The sequence below is a fragment of the Nelumbo lutea genome, chromosome 4 (genome assembly GCF_056320005.1).
Source record: "Nelumbo lutea isolate HS-2025 chromosome 4, American lotus-T2T, whole genome shotgun sequence".
NCBI classification, from domain to species: Eukaryota; Viridiplantae; Streptophyta; class Magnoliopsida; order Proteales; family Nelumbonaceae; genus Nelumbo; species Nelumbo lutea.
This window is the reverse complement of record NC_142687.1, coordinates 18,295,859-18,323,737: the sequence shown is the minus strand read 5'-3', so window position 1 is coordinate 18,323,737 and position 27,879 is coordinate 18,295,859. Positions and strand designations below refer to the sequence as shown.

Here is a 27,879-nt window from a genome sequence, read left to right as displayed (position 1 = left end):
CGTTATTCATAAAAAAATAGTAGGTTGAACCAAACGGTGGTGGTGAAAACAACAGAAACAATACTAGATATGTTTTCATGGAGAAATGATGGATTTTCAGTTCCCACAACCCTATCTTTTCATTATCGATTCAGCAATGGAGAGGGGAAAAACTTCTAAATAATAATTAAACAATTAGAAGGGAAAAAGAAGATAATTATAAAAAAAAAAAATAGAAAGAGGGGCTTCATATATTAGACCAAAAATAAAATAGAAATAAACATAAACAGATGTGTCAAAGTTGAGTCTGAACTATCTATCAGGAAGTTACGCAGCATAGTTCTAAAAATGTTTAAGCAGAAATAATTACCACATAAGGACTGAGGGCTCCATGAACTGGTACCTAGAACTTACCAGGAAAACGGCGAGGAAGGGATGTCATAAGGACTGAGGAGACCATCAGCTGATATCTAGAAACAAGATGGTGTCTTTTCTTTTCCGGATTTGGTTTTCCTCCAGACACATTTTCTTTGTATGACTGTAAAGCATGAACTAATATTAACAGGCACTTTTCCTGATACTGTTTTTCTAAACATATCTCTTCCAGTGACTTAGATAACACTTTCTGGGCCTCATCCGCATTAATCTGTATTAACATTTTTTATCAGTTCTGTAATGACAAATTTTAATCAATTCGGAAATCGGTACAGCACCAAAAGAGTCCAAACAAACCAACAATATGTATCAATTGCAGTATAGAGATAACAGGGATAACTGAAGACACATTGAGGAGAATCTCAGTTAATTATTGTCTCCAAAAATATAAGTCATTGCAGATTCATGTATGTGAAAAGAAGTTTTAGTGATCTGAAAGTAAATGGCTTAGTGCAGTAACCATTGGGATGCTATTTGTGTCTGCTAACTGTTGATTCTCTAATAAACGAAAGAGCATGCGAGAGGCACACATGACGAAGAATTCAAACACAGACAAGACATACAAATAGAACATCACCATTTTCCTGTATCCAATCAGAAAAGCGATTATGAACATCAACAAATAAAAACTGGCATCAACGGAGATATGTTAAGATGTCGTGGTTTCATACATGGAGTTTATTAAGCTCCGGTGTTGCCACGTCACTATAACTAGCAAAATGTTGCCAAAACTTTGACGCACCATTCTTCTCAAATGTTTCCTGCAATCAAAGGAGATGTCAATTTCGCACATGACGAAACCAAATGCGATTTTTTTTTTGTATTTATTGCTTACTTTTCCTCTCTCTTTAAGGTCGAGATCTTTAAAGAACTCCAGTGCCATTACAGAAGAAAGGGGGAAAAGGCAGCGCCATTTGAATTGATTAAAAAAAAAAAAAGAAAAATCGTTTGACAAACCTCTAGCTCTCGAAGAAAGTAATCCTGGACAAGAGAGTCGAGGCCGTACTTGCAAAGACTGTGCACTTGAGAAACAAACTCCGACCCAATCGAAAGGTCCCCATTATCCTTCAGAAGGACCTCTGTGCTGGCACAGAAACCGTTCCAGCTCTGCAAAATCTTGTCAATTGATTCATCGCCAATTGAATCCAAAATCCCCAGGTTATGAACCCAATATGCCCCACCCTTCTCTATTTGCATGGTTACTTAGTTCAGAGGCTCTTTGGTAAGCAACGACGTCAATTATAGCAATTACACTGGAGAAACCCTAGATTACCAAATAAGGCACTCGAAGAAAGCATGAACGCACGGAGCAACAGACAGAACGAACAGTCGTCCTGTGACTGCCACTTGCATTGGCATGGGGAACTCGTGAAATGAGCCCTCCGTTGTTACTTGTTTTAGAAATAGATGTGATAGACGAACGAGCGGGAGATTTTGTTGTACAATTTGCCGCCAGATCGTTAATACGAAGAAATAGATGAAAAGAAAAATGGCGCCGGGACTCGATGCAGTAGGCCAAGCTCCTAATCTAAGCCCATTTGTCATCCATGGACCAACTCATTTGAGTGGATATTCGATCAGGCCCATGGACCAGAACGTCAATTGTGAAAATGGGATCATAAATTACTTTCTCTATTTGACATACTGATTGTTTATTGAAAATGGGATTTGCTACTCACATAGCGCTTTCAAATATGCATGCCAATGAAACCAGAAAATCCGAGGTCCGATCCAATTTTCTTAAGTTTGGATGATGTATTTATATAATTGAATCAGATTCGAATGTTATACTTTATATATGATTAATAATTGGATTATATTTAAATTTGACTCCATCTCTTCCGATTAAAATCTGAATTCAATTATATTATAATATTTATTAATTTTTATATATTAAATTAAAAATATCTTTCTACGAATAACATACAAATACGGAAAATATTCTCAATGCAAGGTGAACAAATCCCGTTTCCATTTATCGACACAAGCTCATCATCTGGTCCTCTATTTTAAAAATGAAATATGTGTGCCAGTGCCACTCATCTATACTGAAACCAAAATCTGATAGAGCGCACCTCACAAAACTTCACAGTATATCACAATCGTGCATTGGGAGTATATTCTCATGAATGACAACATACTAGTATGACAGCATACGAGTGCACAGCTGAAAGCGCTGTGAAGCTGGTGTGAGAAACAAATCCAGATTCACCTGAAATTCAGATCATCAGGCCTTTCAAAAATATATCCAGATTATCTGACAAAAGTCTGAGTTTATACAAGGTTTTAAATTTCGCTGAAATTCCACCAAATTTTAAACAATAATGGTTTTCCTTTCAGAATCAAAATCCTTCGATTTTGGTTTGGATTTTTTTTTATGGAACTTTGATATTTTGTTGAAATTTTGGTATGTTTCAGTCATAATAAATAAATAATTAAAAAAAAAAACTAAAGATTAACCGTAATATTTATGCATTGTTTTTTCAATGTTTGGTTGAGACAATAAACCTTCAACATCTCTTGCTTTCCTTTCTCCAGATATCTTAAATACCCCTTATAAAATGATAAATTTAGACAAATAAAACATGTATAAAAACGTTGGAGCTATCTTTGCTGTGTGCTACTCTTTCTCCCTAGTGTCGGGAGGACAAAGCATAAACAAGGATTTTTGTGCAACACGGGGCTAACAGGTGTTATGGCCACTAACACCTACCTTGTGAATCTTTGATATTCCGTTGTCAAAAGACAACTCCATGACCTGTCTTGAGGCAAGTTTTTCTGATAATCTGAAATTAGCAGAAATACCATCCCCCTGCATGTGGTTGAGAAGGGAAACAATGTCCACTTTGCAGAAAGTGAGTAAGCTCAAGCTATATATAGCACCAGCCATGAGGCACAGCTCAGGCCTGAGCAGCAAAGTTAAGACTGCAAATGAGTATTGGGCCTGACTTTTAAGCAAGCATGATGTTAGCCTCTGCCTAAGCAATGGACAGGGTATAAAGTTTCGAAGGAATTTGTTATGAATTGCCTTGTTCCATGTGGATATATCTAAAGAGATTCTCAACAACTGGCAAACTCCCATTGACACAATATCAGATATTTAAAATTCCCAACGCAGAAAATGTTGGAATACCTAAGACATTGCTATCTTGCTTGGTCAAAAGCAGACAAGTTGTTAGCTGTAATGTATACAATCAGCATCTTTGCTTTATATGTTCAAGGAGAAAATTTCACATGGAAATTTAGAGATTTTGCTTCAATAAAACAGTCCCATATGTAGCTTATTGTGTTCTAAGGGCTTTGATCCAGTCAAGTTCCACTTTGAAATTGCCTGGTCCAGATTTAGCACCAGGAACACCGCCTTCTGCATTGACGGAGAGAGACATACTAACAACACGTGAAGGATTCATTTCCAGCTTTGCATCTACGACATTCCCTCTCCATGTTGGTAAGTATCGATCAAGTGGAATCTGGAAATCTCATGAGTTAATTTCAAACACCATCCTAAAGAAAGAAAATTGGTGCATAGAAGAACATGAGCAACAGTGCAAAGCATAAAGCATAAAAATGTAGCTAAACTTTAAGAATCTCACAATGTTTTACATGATTTTCAAACAATTTAGGAAATCTTGGATACATAGAAATCAAATTACTAAAAGCATGCTTAAGTGTTACACATAATGAAATCATTACTTTTTTCAGCTTTTAATAGGAATTAAAACCACACAACACCATGGAGTCATTGTAGTTGCCAAAAAAAGATTTGATGATTTCCCAAAATATATAGTCATTTCTATTATTATTATTATTATTAGAAGCGGGAAACAACTCCATTATGGTGAGCCTGTGCTCTTAACTGCAAAGGAAAATAACAGTGGGATCATTTCGTTCCAGGTGGCATCCAAACATGCTGTTTAGTTTCTCTGTTCTTTGTTAGATAATCATCAAGAACAGTCGGAAAATAGTTGATAGGTCATGAAAACGTGTTCTCTTTGACATGTACAGGCCTTTAGCCCAATAGAACAGTTTGTCCTACATTCCTGTGGACTGCCATGCACATCAATTAGCCAATGGTTGACAGTATAGCTTGAGATAGGAATGAGTATCATATCATCAAAAAAAAATGATGAAAGCCACAGCTGAAAGAATGGTAACACTTCTGTTTGTCATTTCTTTTAAGAGAAGCTATTAGCTCTAAGTATTTTATGATCTCAAAGAATGAAATAACCTATTATTTTCCCTCTAAGACTATGGTAAACAATGGGATATTAACACAAGGTTATTCCCCCTAATTAAAAAAAAAAATGAAGAGAAAAAAAGACCATATCCATCTTTGATATCCAATCTTGCCAACTAGCATCAAGTTTATCAAGGGGAAGAAATGTAAATATTCTTTTTGGCCATCCAACAATTTCAGCACATGAGAATCATGCAAGGGGCAAGCAACTTGCCTTCACAATATACCAATTGTCTTTGGGCACATAAAACAAAAGCTTGCCATGAATTGTCTTCTTCTTGCCCAGGTGAATTTACCCAATTTTCTGTGTATATCTGCACTCAAAGAAAAAGGGTTGTCAGAGGTTCTTTGACAGCTCATACATCCAACAGCTAGGGAAGATTGTTAGACAAGCTGCATCAGATGGTATGTGTTAAAAAATAAATAAACAAATTGTTCTTGCAGGGAAAGAGAAACTCACTGTAGATATGTAGCATCTTCCATCTCCTTTAAGCCTTTGCTATGGTATCATATGCATCCAAATCAATAAAGCCATCAAACTGCAAGTATACATTAATATGTAGGGAATACTGCATGGCTATACTATCACTGTAGCAATGATATAGGAAAGGAATGGAGAAATTAATTGAGTTCTGCGCTCTACAGCCAAGTTGAGTTTGCTGTAAGAAACAAAAGCACTACTACAACTATCATAACCAAAAGGTGCCTTTAGTCAAATGGTCCAACAAAGATAGAAAGCTTGGTGCATTTCCCCTCATGTGTGTGTCACCTGTTGATCCAATGGAGAGTACGTCAACTGCCTATTTCTTTCGTATCCTTAACATAGTGGTGTTATGGAATTGCTTCCACTTTTGGGGAGATTTTGGACTTTACCCATAAAAATTACACACTTGTTCTCATCTGCGATTATCTCCCTCAATAATACTAAAATAGAAAAATTCTTTTTTTTATAGGAAACAGTAACTTTCATTAATGAATTGAAAAGATTACAGATTTACCATCCACAAATTGGATGGAATATCAAAACAAAATCTTACAAACAAGCCCAAAACAAAGCCTCCCTAGTAGCTCCTTGCTTAGCTAAAGTGTTAGCCATTCCATTTGCTGACCTTCTTACCCATTTAAAATGCACCCCAATCTCCCTTGCTAAGATAATAATCTATCTTAGAGGCTATCTAAGAGACCAAACTCCCAAGTTTCCAGATTGCATCCACCTTATTACCAGCTTGGAGTCTCCTTCCACTTCTAATTGCTGCATTCTCCATTGTTTCGCCAGTTTCAATCCTTGAAGTAAGGCCATCACTTCTGCCCTTAATGAATCTCCCATCCCAATTGGGCCTGAGTAAAGGGCCAAGACTTTTCCTTCCTCAGTTCTGAACACACCCCCAACTCCCAACTAGCCTGTATTAACCAAAGAGCTTCCACCAAAGTTTAGCTTCACCTTGAACTGAGGTGGTGGTACACAACTTTCTTGTACCACAGGGGAGGAAGGAGAGGATACATCTATAGCACTCCAACTTCTAATTAAGTCAGCTGAGGAGAAGTCCTTGAAGAGATTATGTACTTTCAGCCAATGCATAACATTGAAGGTGATAACCTCAGCAAGTTCTTTGGATTTTTCTTGCCCAAAGAAGATCCTATTGTTTCTCTCATCCAAAATTGAACAAAGGATGACTGCTCTTGTTATTCTCTACATTACCCTGCCTCTTTTCCATGGTTGTCAGAAGGGTGATTATAATTTTGGATTGTATGGACTGAGACAAATGCAAGAATTTCCAAACAAAAACACAAGCAAATATTTTCCAAACAAAATGCAATAATATCAAAAGCTTATTGAAATGCTGTGTTGAGAAAATAGAACCAGAATATTTATGTCTGTGTTATGGAGAAATCAGACAACCTAAGACAAGTACAAACATTAAATTCAGTGTATATTATCCCAAAGAACAAAATCTCAAATATCATGAGATGTAAAACTTTTCATGGTCAACCTTGATTCTTGATTAATGTATCCATGAGAATAGTGGAAATACAACTGACCTTCTTGGACCGCATTCCACAAAAACCAATGTGATTCATTCTCCACTTGGAACCCTCAGTTACATCCAAAGAAAGGTTGCCAGACAAGATACCTTTCAAAAAAGTTATAATAGTGTGGAGTAAGTTAATAAGAGAATGACCTTCTAGCAATTTCAAGTATAACTACACATATTGGTAGAGATTGACAACTAGTCCATATATATTATTAGCTTTAGCATAGTATCATGGTAGGATGAATGTGGACATAAATGAATTGTTTCACAATCACAGAAATCAACAACAACAACAACGCATCAGTACTTACTATACTAATATACACTTCTATTTTGTTGTTAACAGAAAAAAAAAATGATCATAAAACAGGTTTTGATGTGGTTTTCTTGATATTGAAAACAGAACTAAAGTAAGCAACTTTGGCATTCAGCCATATATATCCCTAACAATAACTAATATATACCTATGGAAGAGGAAAAACTCACCATTATACCAATTATATAACAGCTTAATAAAACCTTAATTTCGATGAGCATTTTACATTTTTACATGTGTATCATGTACTGATCTTCCTTAATTCCATTTGAATGTGCTGATGTAAAGACTGATATTTAATGATTTAAATACACACAAAACTTCACATTTTTACATGCGTATCATGTTTTCCATTTATTTGATAAGATTATAAAAATTATACTATTGAAAGAAAAGTAATTTCTAATAGGGGGATATATCATAAATTGTGAAAAAACACATTATAACAAGCATGTTAAAAGCAAGAAGCACAACTAAAGCGCAATCGGTTCTAAGAGAATGAGAAGCAATACGAAAAGTGAGATGTATGCCAGAATCAACATAAAAACAAGTTAAAAGAAAAATTAATAAATAACAATATGCAAATCAAAATTCCGAAAAAAATAAAATCCTGTTAGCTCAATTGCTTAGAGCTTGTGGTATTAACAAGAAAGTTGTAGTTCTGTGGGTTCAAGTCCAACGTAGGCCAACCTCTTTAAAATTCATAATGGCAACCTACAATATAGTAAATTATCTATTCAAACCTCAAATTCAAAGTTAATTGATCATAACATAGCATGGGCAAAGTGAGGTGCACCTAGGTTCAGGTGAAGTGCATCCCACAAAATAAACCTTGCTTGTGAGCCTAGGCATACCTTTCACATTGCATTTGCATGTAATCAATGATATGCTTGTACCATGTGGCATTTTAAGGTATCTAGTGACGCATATGACAACACATGGGGCACATGCATATGCCACATGGCATGCACACATTACAACATCTTGTTGTATTCAAACAACATTATTTATTTTTACTTTGAAAATCATTTTTTTGAAAAAATTTCATTCAAACAATTTTGAAGTAAAAATACAAGAGTAGAAGTATTACAGGTACATTGTAATTTGGTTCTATTGAAGATATAAAGTATGAAGTACCACCAAACAGGGCCTAAATTAGTTTATGTATTGGACAGATAGGGGTAAACAAAAGTCAATTGTACTGAGAAGTAACCCCCCAGGGAGAGAAGATGTAAATTGTAAAAAAAAGTTTGGAATCAAGTGGTTATGTCACCGGCCCTTGTCTAGTTTTAAAAAGGTGATTGGAACAACTTATGGGTCGATGCTTTATAAAATGGTAACATGTTAGGCTGACAAGTGTAAGCATGTTGGTTCAAGTCATAGAGATGCGACTTTGTGAAAAAAAAAAAAAAAAAAGAAAAAAGCCAAAGGTCAGGTCCACATCCAGTCCACCCCTCTCAACACCCTAGATAGTTGGGACCAATATTGAGTTGTGACCTATGTCATTAATAATATTTCAGTTACAAATCCAAAAAAATGTTGATATTAAACAAGAATGTTTTCTTTCATTCATGAAATTAAGTTCCACAATAATGTCTACAGTGTATTCGTATAGCAACAACATTGCATTTTGGATTCCCTGGAAACTTGCAAGTACTGTAAAACTGCGACTCCTATGATCTTCATTGATTACAGAAAGAAAACCATGGCCACTTTATTTTCTTTGGCTCTTTATACTTGGTGTATTTGATGTTTTCTGCTCACGGTGTAGTAACATGATATGATAGTGGCAAGCATGACCATGCTGTAGTTAAAAGATATGCAATTCCACATAAAATAGGTAATAGTGACTTCCTTCTTGCTGCTGCTAATCCACCATCTCCCAAGTCAAGCAGTCATTATTTACAATGAACCAGATGCCTAAGTTGCATAATATATTCCTTTGTGATTTATGAAATCTGTATAATAATAGCATGATAATGGAGTTGGGTAGTCAACTTTACCACTTAATCCGCTGCCAGCATCTTTTATCTCCAATGATGCAGAGGGCAAAGCTGAGAAAGAAACAAGGTAATGGCGAAATTATCAAAAATTCTTTACCCAAAGAACTCTAGAAACACAGAACACACATGAGAAGAAAGAATACATTAAACTCAAGATGGTAACATGAGGTGATTGTAAGCATTCATGGATGCTCAGAGAATAGATGGGATGCTAGTGTATCAAGGCGGACAACCTTGGCAACCCCAATGCAATGCACAGTATTCTTCCTCAAATCCTCAGTTATATCAGGTATGATGTGTGTGATGGCAACTCCGTCATCTTTTAGGAGGACATTTGGGTTGGAGATGTCCCTTTGAAAACCCTTTCCCCTCCTTGTTGTCTATTTCTCAGTACAAAAAAAAGAAGTTCCCAAATTTTGCTACTCATTGGAAACCCCTTGGACTCCTACTTGGGTTTTTGGGTTCCGTAGAGGCTTAAGGGATGAGGAAATTGAGTACTTAGTCAGTTTACTCTGCCTTCTTAAGAAAGTTTGTTTGAACCCCTTTGAACCTGACAAAAGAATTTGGACACCTCGATCAAAAGGATTCTTCTCTTGTGCTTCTTTTTTCAAATCCCTTTGTTGTTCCAACCCTCAACAAGGCTTCCCTATTAAGGAAGTCTGGTGCAAACCCAATCCCCCTAAGATTTGGCAATTTTGCTGGGAAGTGTACTATGGGAAAGTAAATACCTTGGACAATCTACAAAAGAGAAGACATTTTCTCTATATTCCCCCCAACTGGTGCATCATTTGCAGATTTCAGAGTGAGGACTGTTATCATTTTCTAAGTTCTTGTTCCTTTATTGCATAATTATGGGATTGACTTCTCTCTTTGTTTGGGAGTAATTGGAACTTTCCAGTAGATTTAAGATTGCTTTTTGATCCCTCTACTTTTGTTTGGTAGTAGAAAAGGGGTAAAATCATGTGGAGGTGTGCAAGTGTTGCATTGATATGGACAATTTGGGAAGAAAGGAATGCTATAACGTTTTTGGAGAAAGAAGGGAACCTTCAAGAGATTAAGGATTGTGTCTTGGTTAAGGTGATCCATTGGCTGAAATCTTTGGACTTGTTCCACCAATTTTCCTTTAATGACATTTGGAGGAAATTGGGCGGCAATGGCAAGTTGTTCCTCTTCCAAGACTAAAGTCAGAACAAGCTCCTACAGGCTTCTTGAAGTTGAATTTTGATAGAAATAGTCTAGGAAACCCAAGCCCTTCTGGGTTAGGTGGGGTATTGAGGAATGTAGTCGGGAATGTGATACTTATCTTCTCAGGCCCTTCAGGAGTGGGAGACTCTACTAAAGCAAAATTGTTTGCTGCCCTGCAAGGTGTATAGTTTGCAGCTCAATTAAGGGTGGAACAGCTAATAATTGAAGGTGACTCAAAAGTTGTAATAAGTTGGTTGCAAGACCCAAAGTCAATAGTTCAGTGCTTCGGGAATGAAATTAAAAAGTTTAAGGTGCTAACAAGAAACATGGACCTAAGAATACAATGGGTGGGGAGATTAGCAAATGTTGTTGCGAACTGTCTAGCCAAGCAAGGGGCAGTTAGGGAAGTTTTGTATTGGGCACAACTGTAACTTATTGCTTTTGGTTTCTTCTTTAGTGGAGAGATCGCAGCTTGCACCTATTCAAGGGCTGCTTGTATGTGCTAATATGCACTTGTACATGCTTAGAGGGCTTCTCACCCAAGGTTCAAAGTATCGCATATCGGCTGATACGTATCGTGCTGATGGCTTACTGATACGCCCCTCCAAAGGTTGTATCGGATCAGCCACCGGTTTAGAGGGTAGTTGGGCCTTAAACTAATCCCTCTAAATCGATTTTGAAAATAAATAAATAAAACGTAAAAAAAATGTACCGACATAGATAGATACATCGGTAGGGCGTATTGACCTGTCAAGATATTTGAACCTTGTTATCACCCTCCTTTTCTTACTTATTGATATACCTTCTTATCATTTATCAAAAAAAAAAAAAAAAACCTTTGGCATATGGAAAACAAATAATTGACTAGTATGCCTTTAGAAAAAGTTTTTCTGGATGTGTATAAATAGGATTGTTGAATTTATATAACCAACTCCTTAGAGTCTTTCACATGTTCATATTTCTTTCAAGCTCTTGCTTCCATCCCAATCCTATAATAGCCTTTTTCTGGTTAAAGAAATTTGAAGCAAACAGATGCCTCCTAAAAATCAGGGCATTTTGTTGAGAGATGCTCCATGAGAAAATTAACTCCATACAAAAAAGACCAAATTTGTCTTTATCTCCACACGTGTTTTCTTTATAATGCAAGTTGCAACTAATATCTTGTTTGTAAGTATGTGGAAATGGTTTTTCTCTCTATTTGGTTGCAGATGAACTCCACTAATAGATATAGTAAGTTTGTTCACTTTGGAATTTTTCACCTTGCCTAGAAGGAGAGATAAGATCCTATGGTAGTAAACAAGAGCAGCAATTGTTTGGACAATTTGGGAGGAAAGAAAAAGTAGAATTTTCAATGAGAAGGCACATAGCAAGGAAGCTACCATTGAAAGTAATGCAATGAAAGTTATGAATTGAGTAAAGTGTTTGGATATATTTCATCATCATCATCATCTATGCCTTATCCCAACCATATGGGGTCAGCTACAAGACTTCTATTTCGCCAATCCATTCTATTTAATGCCATATCCACTATTAAAACATTAATGCTTAAATAATTTCTTACAAGTGCTACCCGTGTCCTTTTTGGTCTACCCCAAGCTCTTCTATCCCCTTCAATGTGTAGCAAATCACTTGTTCTAACTGGTGCAGTTGGTGGTGTCCAAACCATCTTAGTTTACTCTCTCTCATTTTATCACCTATTGGATCTACTCCTAGGTTTCTATGGATAGCTTCACTCCTAGTCCTATCCTTTATAGTTTTTCTATTCATCCATCTTAGCATTTGCAAAGACTTTGGACATATTTGCTGATAAAAAAAAATTCCCTATATTGATGATATCTTTAGAAAGTGACACTGAGTTGTTTCTTTATCAATTTCACGAATGATTTCACACAGCTATACTGAAATTACAATGTAAAAAAAGTAGTTTGGAGTCTAGGTTTCCATATTGCATTAGGGGGAATGTCAGATCTGAAATGTTGAACCATTTCTCATAATTGAGAAGATCGGATTTCCCGTTTTGTAACATACCAAGAAGAGCATGTTTGACTATAATGGGTTCAATCATATGGTGCTACATGTTGCACCATGTGCTGTATAACTGATGAGCCCCCCATTGTTTGAAAGTATACATGTATGTGAGGTGCAGTTGATGAATTATATCAATGAAGGGTTACAGTGGTTGAAGTGCAGCTTTGAGTAGAGTAATCGCCCTCTTCCCCTAGCTATTGTGGATAATAGTGTAAAATGAAATGCAATTTCCATGGGGACAATTATCCAAACCCAGCAAATATTACAAATGGGTTATTAATAATGAAACACAATGAAAACAATAACTCTTAAACCAGAACTTTTTTTTGGTAGATATTCTTAAACCAGAACTTTTTTTTGGTAGATATTCTTAAACCAGAACCTGAGCTTGTAATTAGTTATCTTGTGGTGATCCACTAGTTTCTTCAAGCAATATTTCACAGATGGATTTGGGTTCTTGTACTGAGTAGAGAACTACAACTAGCTTTTGTATCACATGCATGGTATGCCAATGCATTAGCCTCCTTGTTTCCCTTCTTGCCACTGTAGGATGCTTCTCTTAAAAGTTTGTCAGAGTGCTCGAAACCTTGACATCCTTCGACGCTTTAGGTCATGTTTGATTCATTGCTCTGGGCTTCATTTTCTTAACTCTTGCTCATTCTAGGCAATAATGAATAACATTATAGTGTTTGGTTACAAGATTCTTGCCCAAAGCCACATTCTTTTTAGAATGAAAAATCAACCACATAACACAAAAATTGACTAGCCTGCAGCATGAAAAATAAACATGCCCCATCTTGCTCATTTCATTCTTTGAGGAAACTCTACCTATAAAACTGTTGCCATAGATATTTACTTTTGCGAAAGCACTTTTATAAAAGTTCTTTTACATGAAAGCACTTTTATGAAAGTACTTTTACGAAAACACTTTTATAAAAGCACTTTTATAAAAATACATTACTAAAGCACTTTTATAAAAATACATTACTAAAGCACTTTTACAAAATCAATTTTATAAAAGCACTTTTACGAAAGTACTTTTATAAAAGCACTTTTATGGAAGTACTTTTATGAAAGCACTTCAAAGTAATTTTTACGAAAGTACTTTTACGAAGATACTTTTATGGAAGTACTTTTACAAAAACACTTTTATAAAATCACTTTTACGAAAGTACTTTTATGGAAGTATTTTTATGAAAGCACTTCTATGAAAAGCACTTTTGCAAAAGTACAAAAGCACTTTTAGGAAAGTAGTTTTATAGAAGCACTTTTATTAAAGTACTTTTATAAAAGCTCTTTTACCAAAATACTTTTATAACATTTTTACAAAAATACTTTTATAAATGCACTTTTACAAAACATCTATGTCAACTGGTAAACATTGACTATTGGAGACTTAGGCTGGCGGTTTGTGAATATCGGCACAATTTTTTTATTTTATTTTATTTTTTAAGAATGAAAATGAACAACATATGACACTTGCCAATTTGAAAAGAAATCATTTTTAGGAAAAAAATGAAAAAGAATGAGAATTAAACAAATATGACCTTAATGTTCCAATTCCTCTCAAAATATTAGAAGTCTGTAAATTACGGACAAGAATGAACTGACTGTATCTGTATTTGCACAATTGCACTTGAATCTTGTGCTGTCACGATTCCTTCGATCCAATGAACATAGATTTCAATCCAAATGTCAATGTGTGGGCTGGCGAGCTCAGGTTCTTGCTGTCGCGTGAATTCTGATTCTTAGGCCCAATAAAAGGTCGTGATGGACCGCGAAGCAAGGACCAAGGGTGATTCCGATCCTCATATGTAGTACTTGTAAGTTGTCTTCCAGTTGCTATGGAGCAGGCAGTAACTATTCCGTTTGTGTGTAGCAAGGGAAGGGTTACATTGCCCAAATTGATAATCTTGGATAATCATTCTCTGATGTCTGATCATGTACTTGCCTTGGTCATGCTATCTGATGGTGTAAACTAAAGGCACAAGAAGCGGTGTAACCAGGCTGGGCTGGGCTGGGCTACTTATTCTAAGCTCTGAGGTCACCTAAGCCCAGCTAGATTGGGGGACTTTTGACTTTGGGCTGGGTAGAACGGTGATTTATTGGCTTTTTATTTTCTATTCCACTTTTAACCCCTCTCTCTCCTTGTTCCTAGAAAAATAATTTCTTTATCAGCATGATGGTGTTTGGTATCACTTCTGTTTATTGGACGAATGGTGTCAGTTCATCGTCATATAGGTATTTGTCCCAAAATGATATTTAGTAAGATTGTTTATTTAATAAACGTTTGTTTCGGTTTACGTGTGAATTAACTGTTGGGGAACGCTTCATATTAATATTTCTCCCAACAACAAAGTATTTATTTACTGTTCGGTATATATGGCTCCTAACTATCAAATACTAGTAAGAAAACAATTATCAATCACTTTTTCTCAGTTTTAAATATAAATCAAATACAAACATTTACAAATAAACTGAAGTCATACCAAACATTCCCCGTATGTTTAGCTTAAGCTCCACAACATTGACGAAAGGTACTAAAGGAAAACAACTAGTTATTCAAAAACCTTCTCAGAGTAGAGCATTTGTCGTACATGTCCAGGTGTTTAGACTCAATCTAGGACCCAATCCCGACCAGTACTGAAAAGCTTATTACTTTGTATTTTAGTGAGCATTGGCCGCACGACATTCTTTTCTAATAATCAGAAATTTTCAGAATTGATGCCAAACGGGGCCTGAAGCTAAAGGTGAAAGTGTATAGATTTCTATGCCCTTAATATTTTAGTATTTAATCATTTTATACACTATAAGATAAAGTAATAAATTGTTCAGTTCAATAGAACAGCTTCAGCCGTAACCAAAACGAACCCTAAGCTGAATTTCTTGGATGGGAACTTTTCAATAGGAATGCAAATGGATTAGACCGGGTTTGAATCAAGATATATTTGAATCCGATCCGATAATGGATATCTGAGTTCGGATCCGATCCTATAAGATAAAGTAATAAATTGTTCAGTTCAATAGAACAGCTTCAGCTGTAACCAAAACGAACCCTAAGCTGAATTTCTTGGATGGGAACTTTTCAATAGGAATGCAAATGGATTAGACCGGGTTTGAATCAAGATATATTTGAATCGGATCTGATAATGGATATCTGAGTTCGGATCCGATCCTCACAAATAGTGATTTGAATATGAATCCATTAAGGATGTTAGATATTTCAATTTGATCTAATCTGATTTCGAATTATAGAAATTTTAATAAAGTATTAAAAGAAAAACATAAAAGTTTATATAAAGAAATATAAAAATATAAGTATTTTTTCCAATTATTTTCATCATATATATTAATACACGTCTTTTATAAAAAATTACAAAAAAATTCAACATTTGCATATTTATATCTATACTACTTATAAAAGAGTGAATGTTCCTTTTTTTTTTAATTTTTGTTGGACATTTTGTACCCCTTATCTAAGTAGTATACAATAGGTATAAAGAGGGCATATATGCCATTTACTCTCACTCCAAAAACTGCCTACTTATAACAGTTAAGAAACTGTCAACTTATAATTGTTCAAAAACTGCCCATGAATTGTAAATAGTTTTGTCTTGGAGATATTGTCACATGCAAATGCACGTAGATGTTTACTAGTTTATAAATAAATATATTAATGTATGGATGTTTTATAAGTAAATATATTTATATATATAAATTAGATCAGATAAGGGTGACATGAATTATCCAATCCTATAAAAAAATCCAACAAAAAACCATCCGAATCCAACAAAGTAGCATGTTTTTTTTCAGTTAGGGGTGTTGGTGTGATGGACTTGAGATTGTAGGGTTATGCATTAAAGTTAAAACCAATAATTTTCAATCGGCTGGTCGAATTGTTCAAACTGTCACCTGGATAATTTCGGGTTCGGTTCAGTTAAGACCCATCAAAACGGTCAAAAACTATTCTACCCTGCTAGTTTGACTCGGTGACTGAGTCATGGGTTGCACACTCAATGCATGCAAACTTTAAAAGGCCGTAACATTGCACTCCGATGTCCAATTGAGATGTTTTTATCATGAAAAAAAATCGTTGCTCTATTATTTTTGCAAAAAAAAAACCCTCTTTGGCCTCAAATTAAAATTTTTAATTTTTTATATATTTATACATCATTTATTGCTAATATATATATATATATATATATATATATATATGTATAAATACTTAATACATATATGCATTGACGTGACACAGCCCACGACTCAAAGACAAAACGGTTCAACCTCCGAATCAGTTTTTAAAACATTGGTTAAAACCACTTCATTGACTCTACCATAAACCCGACCTGTACCGTACAGTCGGTCTCGTATACCTCATACACATCCATTGACTCTACAATAATCATTCTCAGTCTCTCACTCACTCATAAAAATGTTCCACTGCACTGTACCTGGACAGCTAGACTACTGTGGTAATGTCTATACGCACAACGGCACAAAGCTTATCTATCTGGACTAGTGTCTAGCTTATGTTTGGAGGAATGCAGCCTAAAGAAAGAGCTGACATCGGAAAGGCACTTTCCACTTCCATATGGTTTTCCAAGGAACAACCTGTGATGATGAACTAGCATAATCTTGAATGAAACATTTATAAGCAGATTTCACCGTGTATTGATGTGAATTAGGTGTCTGATTTTTATGAGTTCAACAAATTTAACTATTTAAGAAATTAAAAGTAACACAAAAAAAAAGATCCTTTTTGCCGACAAGCACTTTCAAGACCTGTTTGGTGTTTGCTACTTTGCCAAGCCTTTTCTTCAATAGGATTGCCGTATAGTTCAGAGATCATCTGTGCCTCTCTGGTGCCCTTGGATTCTGTCTGTAGCACCATTCATGGTGACCGAGTGACTACTGACTACATGGTTGACTGTTGCAGTAACATTATCACCATTGCCTTGCTGGCGGTCTACGAACAGTTGAATTGGGTAAAATGTGGTTCTGCCTTTTTTGTGGATAGGGTGTGCTAGCTCTTTAATTGCTGTATGGCAAGTGATGTTGATTATTTTACCTTAAATATTTGATTTACTATTTTATACACCACAAGACAAAAAGTATTTTAGTTTAATCAGTTCGGTAGCTATGAAAGTGGTCCATAGATTTACGAATATATTGCATCTTAAACAGAGTTCATAGTAGGTTTTATCTCTCTCTCTCTCGCCAAGCCAACCACTAGCACAAAGTTAAGCCCGTGAGAAAGCAGACGTCATGGGGATTATCTTGAAGATTCTCATGGCAATAGTTTTTCAATTATCTTGATTGGCATAAGTTTTAGAATTGAGGACTTGCAATTTTCTCTAATATATTTCTTCCTTGGAGGTTGGAGCGTTAACCAACGCGTGGTTTTAATTGCTTGGAAAAGGTTCCCAAGCCAGTCTTGGAGGGCCACAATGGTGATTACTAGATTGTTTCCCAAAGAAGTTGTAACTGAAAATTTAGCTAAGTTCAGACTCAGGACCATCCATATCTACTTACCTAGATCAGAGTTTAAGTTAATGTATTGACGTGGGTAATACCTTCTTCACCCAAATCTCTTTCTCTGTGTACTTTGTAATTGTTATGCCAAAATGATGTGGACAAATTATCCACCTAATCCATATTAAATAGAGTAGTCATTAAATGGTTTCAGACCACCATAACTTGGCCAGTCTGTGCAGCCATAAATGAAAATGTATAACGTTATACACCATGTGCGTAGGTAAAAGCTAGGCTTGTTGGTCGGAATTGATAATAAAGTTAATTTGAAGGAAGGGAGAGCCATTAACCAATGTTGGTCCAAACTTCCCCGGGTCGTGGGAGAGGTGAACCGGATGTCCATGTGATGCCACAACTGATATGAATTAATGAATAGTTTGTGTACAGATTATATTACCTGGTGAAGTATCATCTTTATATTGAAATTAAATGCAAGATGTGGTTCAAATGTAAAGCAGGAGGTTTCTTAAATCATGCTTCGTCCAAAAGAAAGGTGTACACAGAACAGAATAGCGATTTAATATTGTCTTTGTTAAAGAAAGCCTTCCACGTCCCAATTTGTGACCCCGTTGGGTGCCTGAACATGTGGCAAGTAAGGCTTTTCGTAACGTTCCAGCTTAGCATTACCCATTACCAAACGTTTCCTTTAATATCAAGAACATGTCTGTTAGCAGGTTCTGACCAAAAAGCGAATGAATATTAGGGGCCCGTTTGATTTATGGTAATAGGGGTTGAATGGGAATTAGAATGGTCTAGCCATTAGGTTGGGCGGAATCAGAATCCCATTTCTATTTCCATGAAGGAATGGCCTTTACCTCCCCTACCCTTGGGAATGACCGAATGAGATCTCATTTCAGTCAGCTGATTTCAATTCCTGTCTGAATCAAATAAACTATGAGAATGAATCATTCAGATTTTGATTCTGATTCCATAAATGAACCAATTTGACCCTTAGCAGTGAAGTCCTAAATTTTGCTTTTACGTTTTATTAAATTATTGTTTTTTACTCACATGTACTCATCATCCATGTGACACTATTTTTTTTTCATGACAGAGGCCCACAATGAGATTAGGCAGAAAATTCAGCCCATAAGATGAGTGGCTTAGGTTGGCTGCACAGACAGGACCAGGAACCAGCTTTTTAATATCAACATTAGCCCATTTCCAAACCCCCAGCTATTAATATCATCGTATAACTCTCTCGCTCTCTGTCTCTCGAGAGGTCCCATATCCAGCCCTCACCTCCATTTAGGTCAAGAAGAATTCAATATCTGTTGAATGAGCTGTCTGCCTAGTACAGCCTTTTTATCCGTTGCCATGTCTCCTCGAAATTGTTTGGAAGGATTTGAAGGCAAATGATCTTGCGGGGTAATCACGCTGAGTAAACCAATGTGATCGTACCGCTTAATCACACATTGACCGGAGAGCGGAGGCACTCTACTCTAAACTTGGATTAAGTTTTCAAACCCCTGGGGCCAATGGGCGATGAACGGGTAGGAATATCACCATTTACTTGAAGCGTGACCAACCGCAGCTGAATCATAACAATAGCATTCAATAAAGAAAGAGGCAAGTCATTAGAGAGTTTTGTAGGCACGGAGAAAGTTTTGCGTCATACAGAGTATAACAATCAAGTCTTTCGGTTGTTTCTTCACCCCCAAAGGATAGACACAGGAGGCAATTCAATATGGATTCAACCACCACAATAACGATCTGATATCATGACTACTCGTCTAAGAGACTAAGACATCATCGTCGACATGAATTTTTCTTTTCAATGGTTAAGAGCATTCATTGCACTAGTCCCTTTGGTTTTGGAGCCATCACTTGTTCATTCACTTGTATTGACAATTTGACATGACTGCATAACAACAACTGTAGCCTTCTTTTTTATGTGTAGTATTTCTTCAATCAACCGGTCAAGTTTGTCGGCTCTATGTTCTCTGTTATAATTGGAGTCGGATTTATGTTTGGGTTTAATGTTGGTAAGAAGTTTTTGAAAGGCTATAAATCGATTGAAGGAAGGTTCAAAATATGGATACGTCTGATTCATCGGTAGAGGCATATCAAACGTTTTAATACTTATTATTTTTTTTTAACTTGTTCAGAGGAGCTGATTTTGGACCCCTCCATCCCCTGACCCGATCAAACCTTCGATACAATCACTATAGAGACATATTGAAAGGATCCTGTAAAGATACGTATGAACCGATATCTAAAGATATTTTGAACCTTGAAGAAAGACTTTTGCCTAAAAAAGCAAATAAAACTTTAGGGCCTCAAGACATTTGGATTTTTGAGGCTAAAAATGTCCCTTCCTGATTTGCTTTGTATCATAATGAATTCCCATCTGCTACCCACCATCTATCTCACATTTTTCTACCCACAGTGCATTACAGCTGTGCATTGAAAATATATCTATCGTCATTCATGGGAGATGTTTCCGCTAGTATTCTGTGAATAGAGATGTGGGAACACTTGATCAGTAGCAGATCCTGAGAGACGTATCATAATTGTACTTGGTTATTGATATATATTGGTGATTCCATCCCAGAAATTATCAGTAAGCTTAGATGACTTATGGACACTCATGAGTAATAAGTTATTAACTATTGAGATATCTATCCAAAAAGTCAAAAAAAGCCGAGGTGGGGTGGGGAGGGGGAGAGAGAATCATTGAGAGGCGAGAAATTATCAAGTCAAAGGCGGTTCTATCCAACTCAACTGCTCCTTTTCTTTTTTTACTTTTGAGCCAAAAGCATTTCTATTCAATTCAACTGCTCAGAATTCAAACATAAAGCTAAGCAACAAAAGGGGCGACTGAACAAAAGAAGATAAAAGGAATCAATGAATAAAAACAGTAATCTGATCCGCCACCATGTTGTTGTATTCTGATCAGGATAAAAGTTTGGTATTTATGATCATTAAATATGTATATTTTAATTTGTTGTAACTCTTTTATGATTATTATATATAGTGATCGACTAAATATTTTGATAATTTTTTCATTATGAGACATTCGGTGTAGTTAAAATTCTTCAAATCAGGCAACTTGACCGGCTGCATTCGTTTATATAAAATTGAATGAAAAACATGGTTTTCATTGTATACTAGGCAGAAATGTAGCTAAGGCTCCATTTGGAAGAAGTATAAATACAAATATATAGAGCACAAAACTTTGTATTTTGTATTATTTTGTATATATTTATGTTATACATATTTGTATTTGTATTCCTTATTTCAAATCGAGTCTAAATTATTTTAAGTTTTAATAGTACAATTGTTTTAGACCTTTTTTATGTCCAAATAAAAAAGGGTTTCTAGTATATAAGGACAACTTTTGGGGTTTAATATCAATAAAAGTAATATATTTAAAAAAAAATTCAAAAATAGGTTAACCTTTTAAAAATAATATCAATAAAGGGCAAAAATACTGTTCTTCTTCTTCTTGCCATTTGTTCACCAGAGCTGCTATCCGCCGCCACCCGCCATCGCCGTTTGCTGCCGCCCACCGCCGCCTCTGCCCGCCATTGCCGCCACCTCTGTCTCCACCCATCTCCGGCAACATTGCCGGAAGCGGAGGCAGAGGTGGGCGAGGTGGAGGCATTGGACAAAGAAACCACCAGCACCGCCGCTGCCACCTCTACTTCCGGTCACCTCCAGCAACGTTGTCGGAGGCGGAGGTGGAGGTGGGCGGAAGTAGCGGACAATGGTGGCGGGCAGCGGCTCTAGTGAACAAATGGCAAGAAAAAGAAGATGAACAGTGTTTTGTCCTTTATTGAAATTATTTAAAAAAAATTAACCTATATTTGAAAATTTTTTAAATATATTTTTATTGATATTAAACCCCAAAAATTACTCTTATATGCTATTACCCCATGAAATTCAGTTAGGGAACAGTAAGCTTATGCGCATGCAATTTACAAGATTTTGCACCAATCATATTTGAATTTGCCCTCTTTCCAAACTGAGCCAAAACGACAAAGCGAAGCTAATTTTATTTCCATATTGTTTGTTTACTTGTACCCAATGTTTGAAAAATCCGACTGGGCATAGACTGGGAACTGGGAAGTGTTTGGTTTTGGTTTACTCATTTAACCGTGCGCCAGTTCAGCCTTCAAACCACCTGGACCGCCCAATTTCCTTGAACTGGACTGAGGTTTGACCTGGTTCAACCAATCGAACTGTTTTTTATTTTTTTGGTAAAATCCATGTTGCTTTTCATTGACTAAAAAAAGAAGAATCAACACAAGTTTGAGGGGACTCAATCCACTTAGCCAACCTCCTGGGCATGAGTCCCAGCGTCCTTTAGACCTTTACAAGTCAGCTTATGCGTTAGGCTATTTACAGTTTCTGTTGATATAAACATAATCACAAACTAGCCCCTCATAGATTTTAAGTAATAAGTCTTTACACAAAAAGTAATTTTCCTAATTCCTTGACTAAATTCAGGTCTTTTGATCTTAAAACCCGGATTAGATTTTGATTGTCGTTGCCGTTTAGCATCATTAAATCCTGATAACGGTACCGACCAAGATCTCCTGTATTCGTACTCCCCAGTCCCACACAAATCCTTCCAGTTCCAGTTCCACCCCGTCGCAGCTGCTCCTTAACGCCCCATGTTGCTTACCACCAAACGCCACTGGTGCCATCACTTAGACTGTCGATTGGATTGGATTTGGTCCATTCCGCTCCAATTCAATGTGAATCCATTATAAATGGATTAGGTCCAATCCAATCCAATAAATAATTTGGGCCATTTTAGATTAGTCCAATTCAATGTTAGGATCATTCAATTTGTTCAAATCATTTTAACTTAGATTGATTTTAATCCGAATTTGATTCATTAACATCTATATTCTTATCTTATATCAATGGATCGGATATTGACTTAATCCAACCAAATTTAATATAAATTTATTACGGATAGACTGGTCCAGTCCAATCTAATAAATATTTTGGATTGGATTGGTCCAATCCACTATGCCTTTTTAGTTTGTCTAATCCATCCAAATTGATTTCCAGTCCAAAACCAGCCCATTGACACCCTTAACTGCCATCACCACCATGGTCATTCAATCTCTCAATTGGTGTAGAGTCGTCATCATCAAGATGGCTGGAGATAGCTGCGTTGTTGTGTAATGGAGATATTGTAGATACTGTATATATTTAGAAAGATATTATTTAGGAAGTTGTTGATATTGTGGATAGAGTTTTAGGAAGTTGCTAATTTCTAGAGTTGCTAATATTGTGAATAAAGTTTTAGGAAGTTATGGTTTTAGGAAGTTGCTAATTTGATCATGATGTAATTGTATATATATGGGGCGATTGCCTCCATTGAAAGATGAGACAGAATAGCCATTCCTTTGAATTTCGATCCATACAATTCTTTATGGTATCAGAGGCGTGACAAAGACAAGTTTGGTTCTCGAAGTCGAAGGTGCATATTTGTTGGGTACCCTTTCGGTAAGAAAGGATGAAGGCTCTATGACTTAGATACAAATGAGTTCTTTGTATCTCGTGATGTTGTATTTTCTGAACATATATTTCCTTATAAAGCTGCTATTTTTGAATCCCTTAACCCCAGTGTGGCCGAGCAACCGTCTATCTGTAACAATGATGCACAATTCTTTGATGACCATGAGGCGAACAGTGTAGAAAATTCGAATGATGAATCAACTCTTGAAGAAGATGTGACTCCGAAAACAAGGGGGAGTGGTGAAGATCTTAATGAACAGAGAGAGGGCAACGTGAACTTGGAAAGCAACAGTGAAGGAGAAAACCTTGGCCGAGGATTAGGGAAAGGCGTCCTCTTGAGAAGCTGAAGGACTATATATGCCATACAACGCAGCACATTGACGACCCCCTCGCGGATCATGCCACATCATACCACTCTTCAGGTGCGTCCTATCCTATTACACGTTACGTGACTTGTACTAACTTTTCTTTGAGACATAGACAGTTTTTGGCAGTTATAACTGCAGGGAAAGATCCCACATATTTTTCATAAGCAATCCATGAGTCACATTGGAGACAAGCCATGAAGGAAGAAATTGAAGCTCTCGAGCGCAATGGGATCTGGACCCTTGAACCGTTGCCCCCCGGGAAGTGAGCCATCAGGTGCAAATGGGTATACAAGACCAAATATAATTTAGATGGAACGATCGAAAGACATAAGGCAAGATTGGTGATTTTAGGGAACAACCAGAAGGTCGGGATAAACTATAATGAGACTTTCGCACCAGTGACAAAGATGGTGACTGTTCGGTTGTTCTTGGGTGTAGCAGCGGCACGAAAGTGGGAGCTTCATCAGATGGACATGCATAATACCTTTTTGCATGGTGACCTGGCGGAAGAGGTGTATATGCGATTGTCGCCCGGTTTTTTATTTACACATTCAGGGAAAGTATGTTGTCTGTGCAAATCTCTGTACGGATTGCGACAGACACCTAGAAACTAATTTGCCAAATTAGGTACGACGTTAAAGACGTATAGTTTTACTCAATCACATTCAGACTATTCTTTATTCACTTACCATAAAAACGGAGCTACACTATATGTTTTGGTGTATGTGGATGATCTTGTCGTGGGAGGAAACAATGGGGAGATGATACATCAATTCAAACAATATCCGAGTCGGTGTTTTCACATGAAGGATCTTGGAACACTAAAGTATTTTCTTGGCATCGAAGTCGCCAGAGAAGATGAGGGCATCTATCTCTGCCAACGAAAATATTCATTAGATATTATTTCTGAAACAGGACTGCTAGGGGCTAAACTGGCCCATCTGCCCATGTAACAAAATCATCGACTCGCACTAGCCAACGGGAAGTTCCTGGATGACCTAGAAAAATATAGACATCTGGTAGGGAGATTAATTTATCTTACTATAACACGGCCTGAGATTTGTTATTCTGTGCATATATTGGCTCAATTTATGCAACAACCACGACAAGAACATTGGGATGCAGCTCTACGGGTGGTCCGACACTAAAAAGGAAATTCAGGACAGGGAATCATGTTAAGCGTTAATAGTGATATAAGATTATATGCTTATTGTGATTCAGGACTAGGCCAGTTGTCATTTGACACGACGCTCTTTGACTGCATATTTTGTAATGCTTGGACGGTCTTCTGTTTCCTGGAAAACCAAGAAGCAACATACAGTCTCACGATCATCTGCAGAAGCAGAGTATAGGTCTCTGGCTGCTGCGATGTGTGAATTGAAATGGTTGAAGAGTGTCCTTCGTGATGTTGGGGTGGAACATCCCAGACCTATGAAATTGCATTTTGATAGTCGTACCGCTATGTATATTGCGGTTAATCCGGTGTTTCATGAGCGCACCAAACATATAGAGGTTGATTGTCACTTTGTTCGTGATGCCTTGCATGCCCGGACTATTGAGACTGCTCATGTACGGACTTATAATCAGTTGGCAGATATTTTGACCAAGGCACTTGGGCGACGACAGTTCGATTTTCTTCTTCACAAGTTGGGTATATGTGACCTACATGCTCCAAATTGAGGGGGAGTAATAGAGATATTATAGATACTGTATATATTTAGAAATATATTATTTAGGAAGTTGCTAATATTATATTTAGGAAGTTGATAATATTGTAAGTTGCTAATATTGTGGATAGAGTTTTAGGAAGTTGCTAATATTGTGAATAGAGTTTTAGGAAGTTATGGTTTTAAGAAATTACTAATTTATAGAGTTGCTAATTTGATCATGATATAATTGTATATATATGGAGCGTTGCCTCTATTGAAAGATGAGACAAAATAGTTATTCCTTTGAATTTCGATCCATACAATTCTTTATTGTGCAAGCGCTAGCTCGAGATGGGTTATGCAGCAAAGACAGTTGAGACAACTGTTGGGAGGAATCTGAGGGCATTAATTCTAAAGATGCTCCATACTCATCGATAATCTTCTGGCGGTGGGGAGGTGGAGGAGAAGAAAGAGATTTTAATTTTGGAGGGTGGGAATGAGAATTGGATGCTCTGATTCTCCAAATACAGCGGTTAAGGTGGTTGTTGTTGTTGGAAATTGAAATAGATGGTGCTTCATTTTCTCTCGGCCGGCTGGAAAGGATTGCAATTTCTTGGTTAGAAAGCGTTGGACTTTTACCTCGATGATTTATCAAATGCAAAGAATGTCAAATGGGACTAACATTCGGTTTCCATTTTACTCTCATGAACCCATCGGTGTAATAATCCTCGATGTAAATTTAGATTTACACCACAAACAAACGTAGCCTATGCAACAGTTGGAAAATAGAGAAACAGAAAGACGAAAAAAAAAAAAAAAAAAGAGTTACTCAGTTTGAATAGCCGCACACAAACCCTAGTGCCCTGTACACTCAATACACCCTCTGAGTTTTCTCTCTTCTATATATAAAACCCTAAGAACAGGATATATATATGAAACTAGGGCAAATCCAAATTACCAGCCTTTTGTTATGGTTGTAATATATTTCTGAGATTTAGCAGACAATAAATGATATAAGCTAATAGTGCAATAAAAACATTAAAAAAACAAAGAAATAGAACCAAAAGTTCAGATAACTATCGCTGGCAATTGCATCCATATTGACGAAGAGGAATTGCATTTGCAGGTACCATTTAGGTTCAGTTTGGAAGTAATGCAAATATATATATGAATATGTAAAGTGCAAAACCTTGTATATATATTATTTTATATATATTTCTATTTTTACTCAGCCAGTGAACTGGGTTGAGCTGGAATTAGACTCAACAAAATTGAATTGACCTCACATCTGCTGTGACCGTCGTGGCACAAATTCATGCATAAGAATTTGTGTGATTGCCACAGCAGATGCGAGCTCAATACATATGACTCGATGAAAACCACCTGGGTTCAGGTCAATTTGATGTTGAATCATGGATTTTTTTTTTCTTTTTTAGTTTCACATTGATTATACGATCGTAAATGTGCATTAAGATATATAGTAACCTTATAATAGAATCAACAATTCCTCACATTGCCGAAACAATATTGTTTTCATGGATCTCACTTGCAAAGATGATTTACCTTGACTGGAATCATTGAAAAAGCAATCTGAAAAAAATAGCTGGATTTTTGTGGACAAAGTAACATACATACTTTATGGAAAATTTGTTTCATTTTCCTTCAGATATAAATGCAATGAGGCCCTGCACGCTGCACATGGGGAGTCGTACGTGCACTCTTTGATAAAGGAATTGAAGCAGTGCCCCAGATTTGACAAAAGAGGCAGCCCTCCCGCATGCAACACCTTGTAATAATAAATTGTGTGGAAGCCGCAACGAATAATGGATCCGATGATTCCATTTTAGTTTCATGAAAATTTTTCTAATGATTGATACGTATGTCACCAAGTATTACTAGTAATAACTGTGTACATTACAGCGTATGATTTCATTTTTTATAAGTAAAAAAAAAATTATTAAAATAGAAAAAAAAAAAAGAGAGAGAGAGAAGGGGATACCGGGATACAACTGAACTGAGAGCGTGGGCGCCTCCAAGACAAAACCAACAAAAACTTGAAAAGAGAAAAAATGCTGCGCGAAAAAGGATATCACGGCATTCCTTCGCCCAGACTCGACCCTCGAACCAACCAAATGAGCCTCTCTAACCAGAAATCCGCAACCAAAGTCCGCACAAAGTCAAACCTCTCGAATTGTGAAACCTTGACTCGGAAAGGGAACTAACTCAACACCCGGCCCCTATTCATTCGGGATTTTCTACTCACTTTTCCTATCTTACCATCCCTTCCTCCGCCTCTTGTCGCTTTCACCTTTCTCAAATCTGCCTTCACTGTATCGCCCATGTAACGTAAAATTCTACCAGCACAAATGAGTGAGGCAATGGTGTTACGTTGTAAATGTGCTCAGTTCTATGTATTGTCTGTTTTACTTCTCTCAGAAATAAAATGTCAGAACCCGTATCTTCGAATTGTGACAATATAACCCACAAAGTAGCTAGCTTACAAGCGAAAAACCGTCCTTGGGCAAATTTCTTTTGTAGCAATGACAAAGACATCAATACATTTGTTTTGTTTTTTGCTGGAATGAAAGACATTCTCGGTTTTTGGCAAGCACGTTTTATTATTTGCCTTTTCTTTT

The 27,879-nt window shown here is 36.6% G+C and overlaps 1 protein-coding gene and 1 pseudogene across 3 annotated transcripts in view; both read right to left on the bottom strand.

Annotated features, from left to right (window-relative positions):
- The window catches only part of APC2 (anaphase-promoting complex/cyclosome 2), a 57,708-nt gene extending 55,529 nt beyond the window's left edge, over nt 1-2,179 (bottom strand). For 2 of the 3 annotated variants that reach the window (XM_088986259.1, XM_088986261.1), the window contains exons 1-3: nt 1,372-2,147; nt 1,086-1,175; nt 394-625 (exon numbers count right to left, since the gene is read on the bottom strand). In XM_088986259.1, coding sequence (XP_088842385.1) covers nt 394-625; nt 1,086-1,175; nt 1,372-1,611 — 562 coding nt within the window. In that variant the 5' untranslated portion in view covers nt 1,612-2,147. Of the gene's footprint in view, nt 1-393; nt 626-1,085; nt 1,176-1,371 lie in introns of all 3 variants that reach the window. The other variant, XM_088986258.1, reaches the window with a different exon arrangement.
- Nucleotides 2,180-3,579: 1,400 nt separating this feature from the next.
- Nucleotides 3,580-27,584, bottom strand: LOC148854309 (putative complex I intermediate-associated protein 30; annotated as a pseudogene).
- Nucleotides 27,585-27,879: the final 295 nt, after the last annotated feature.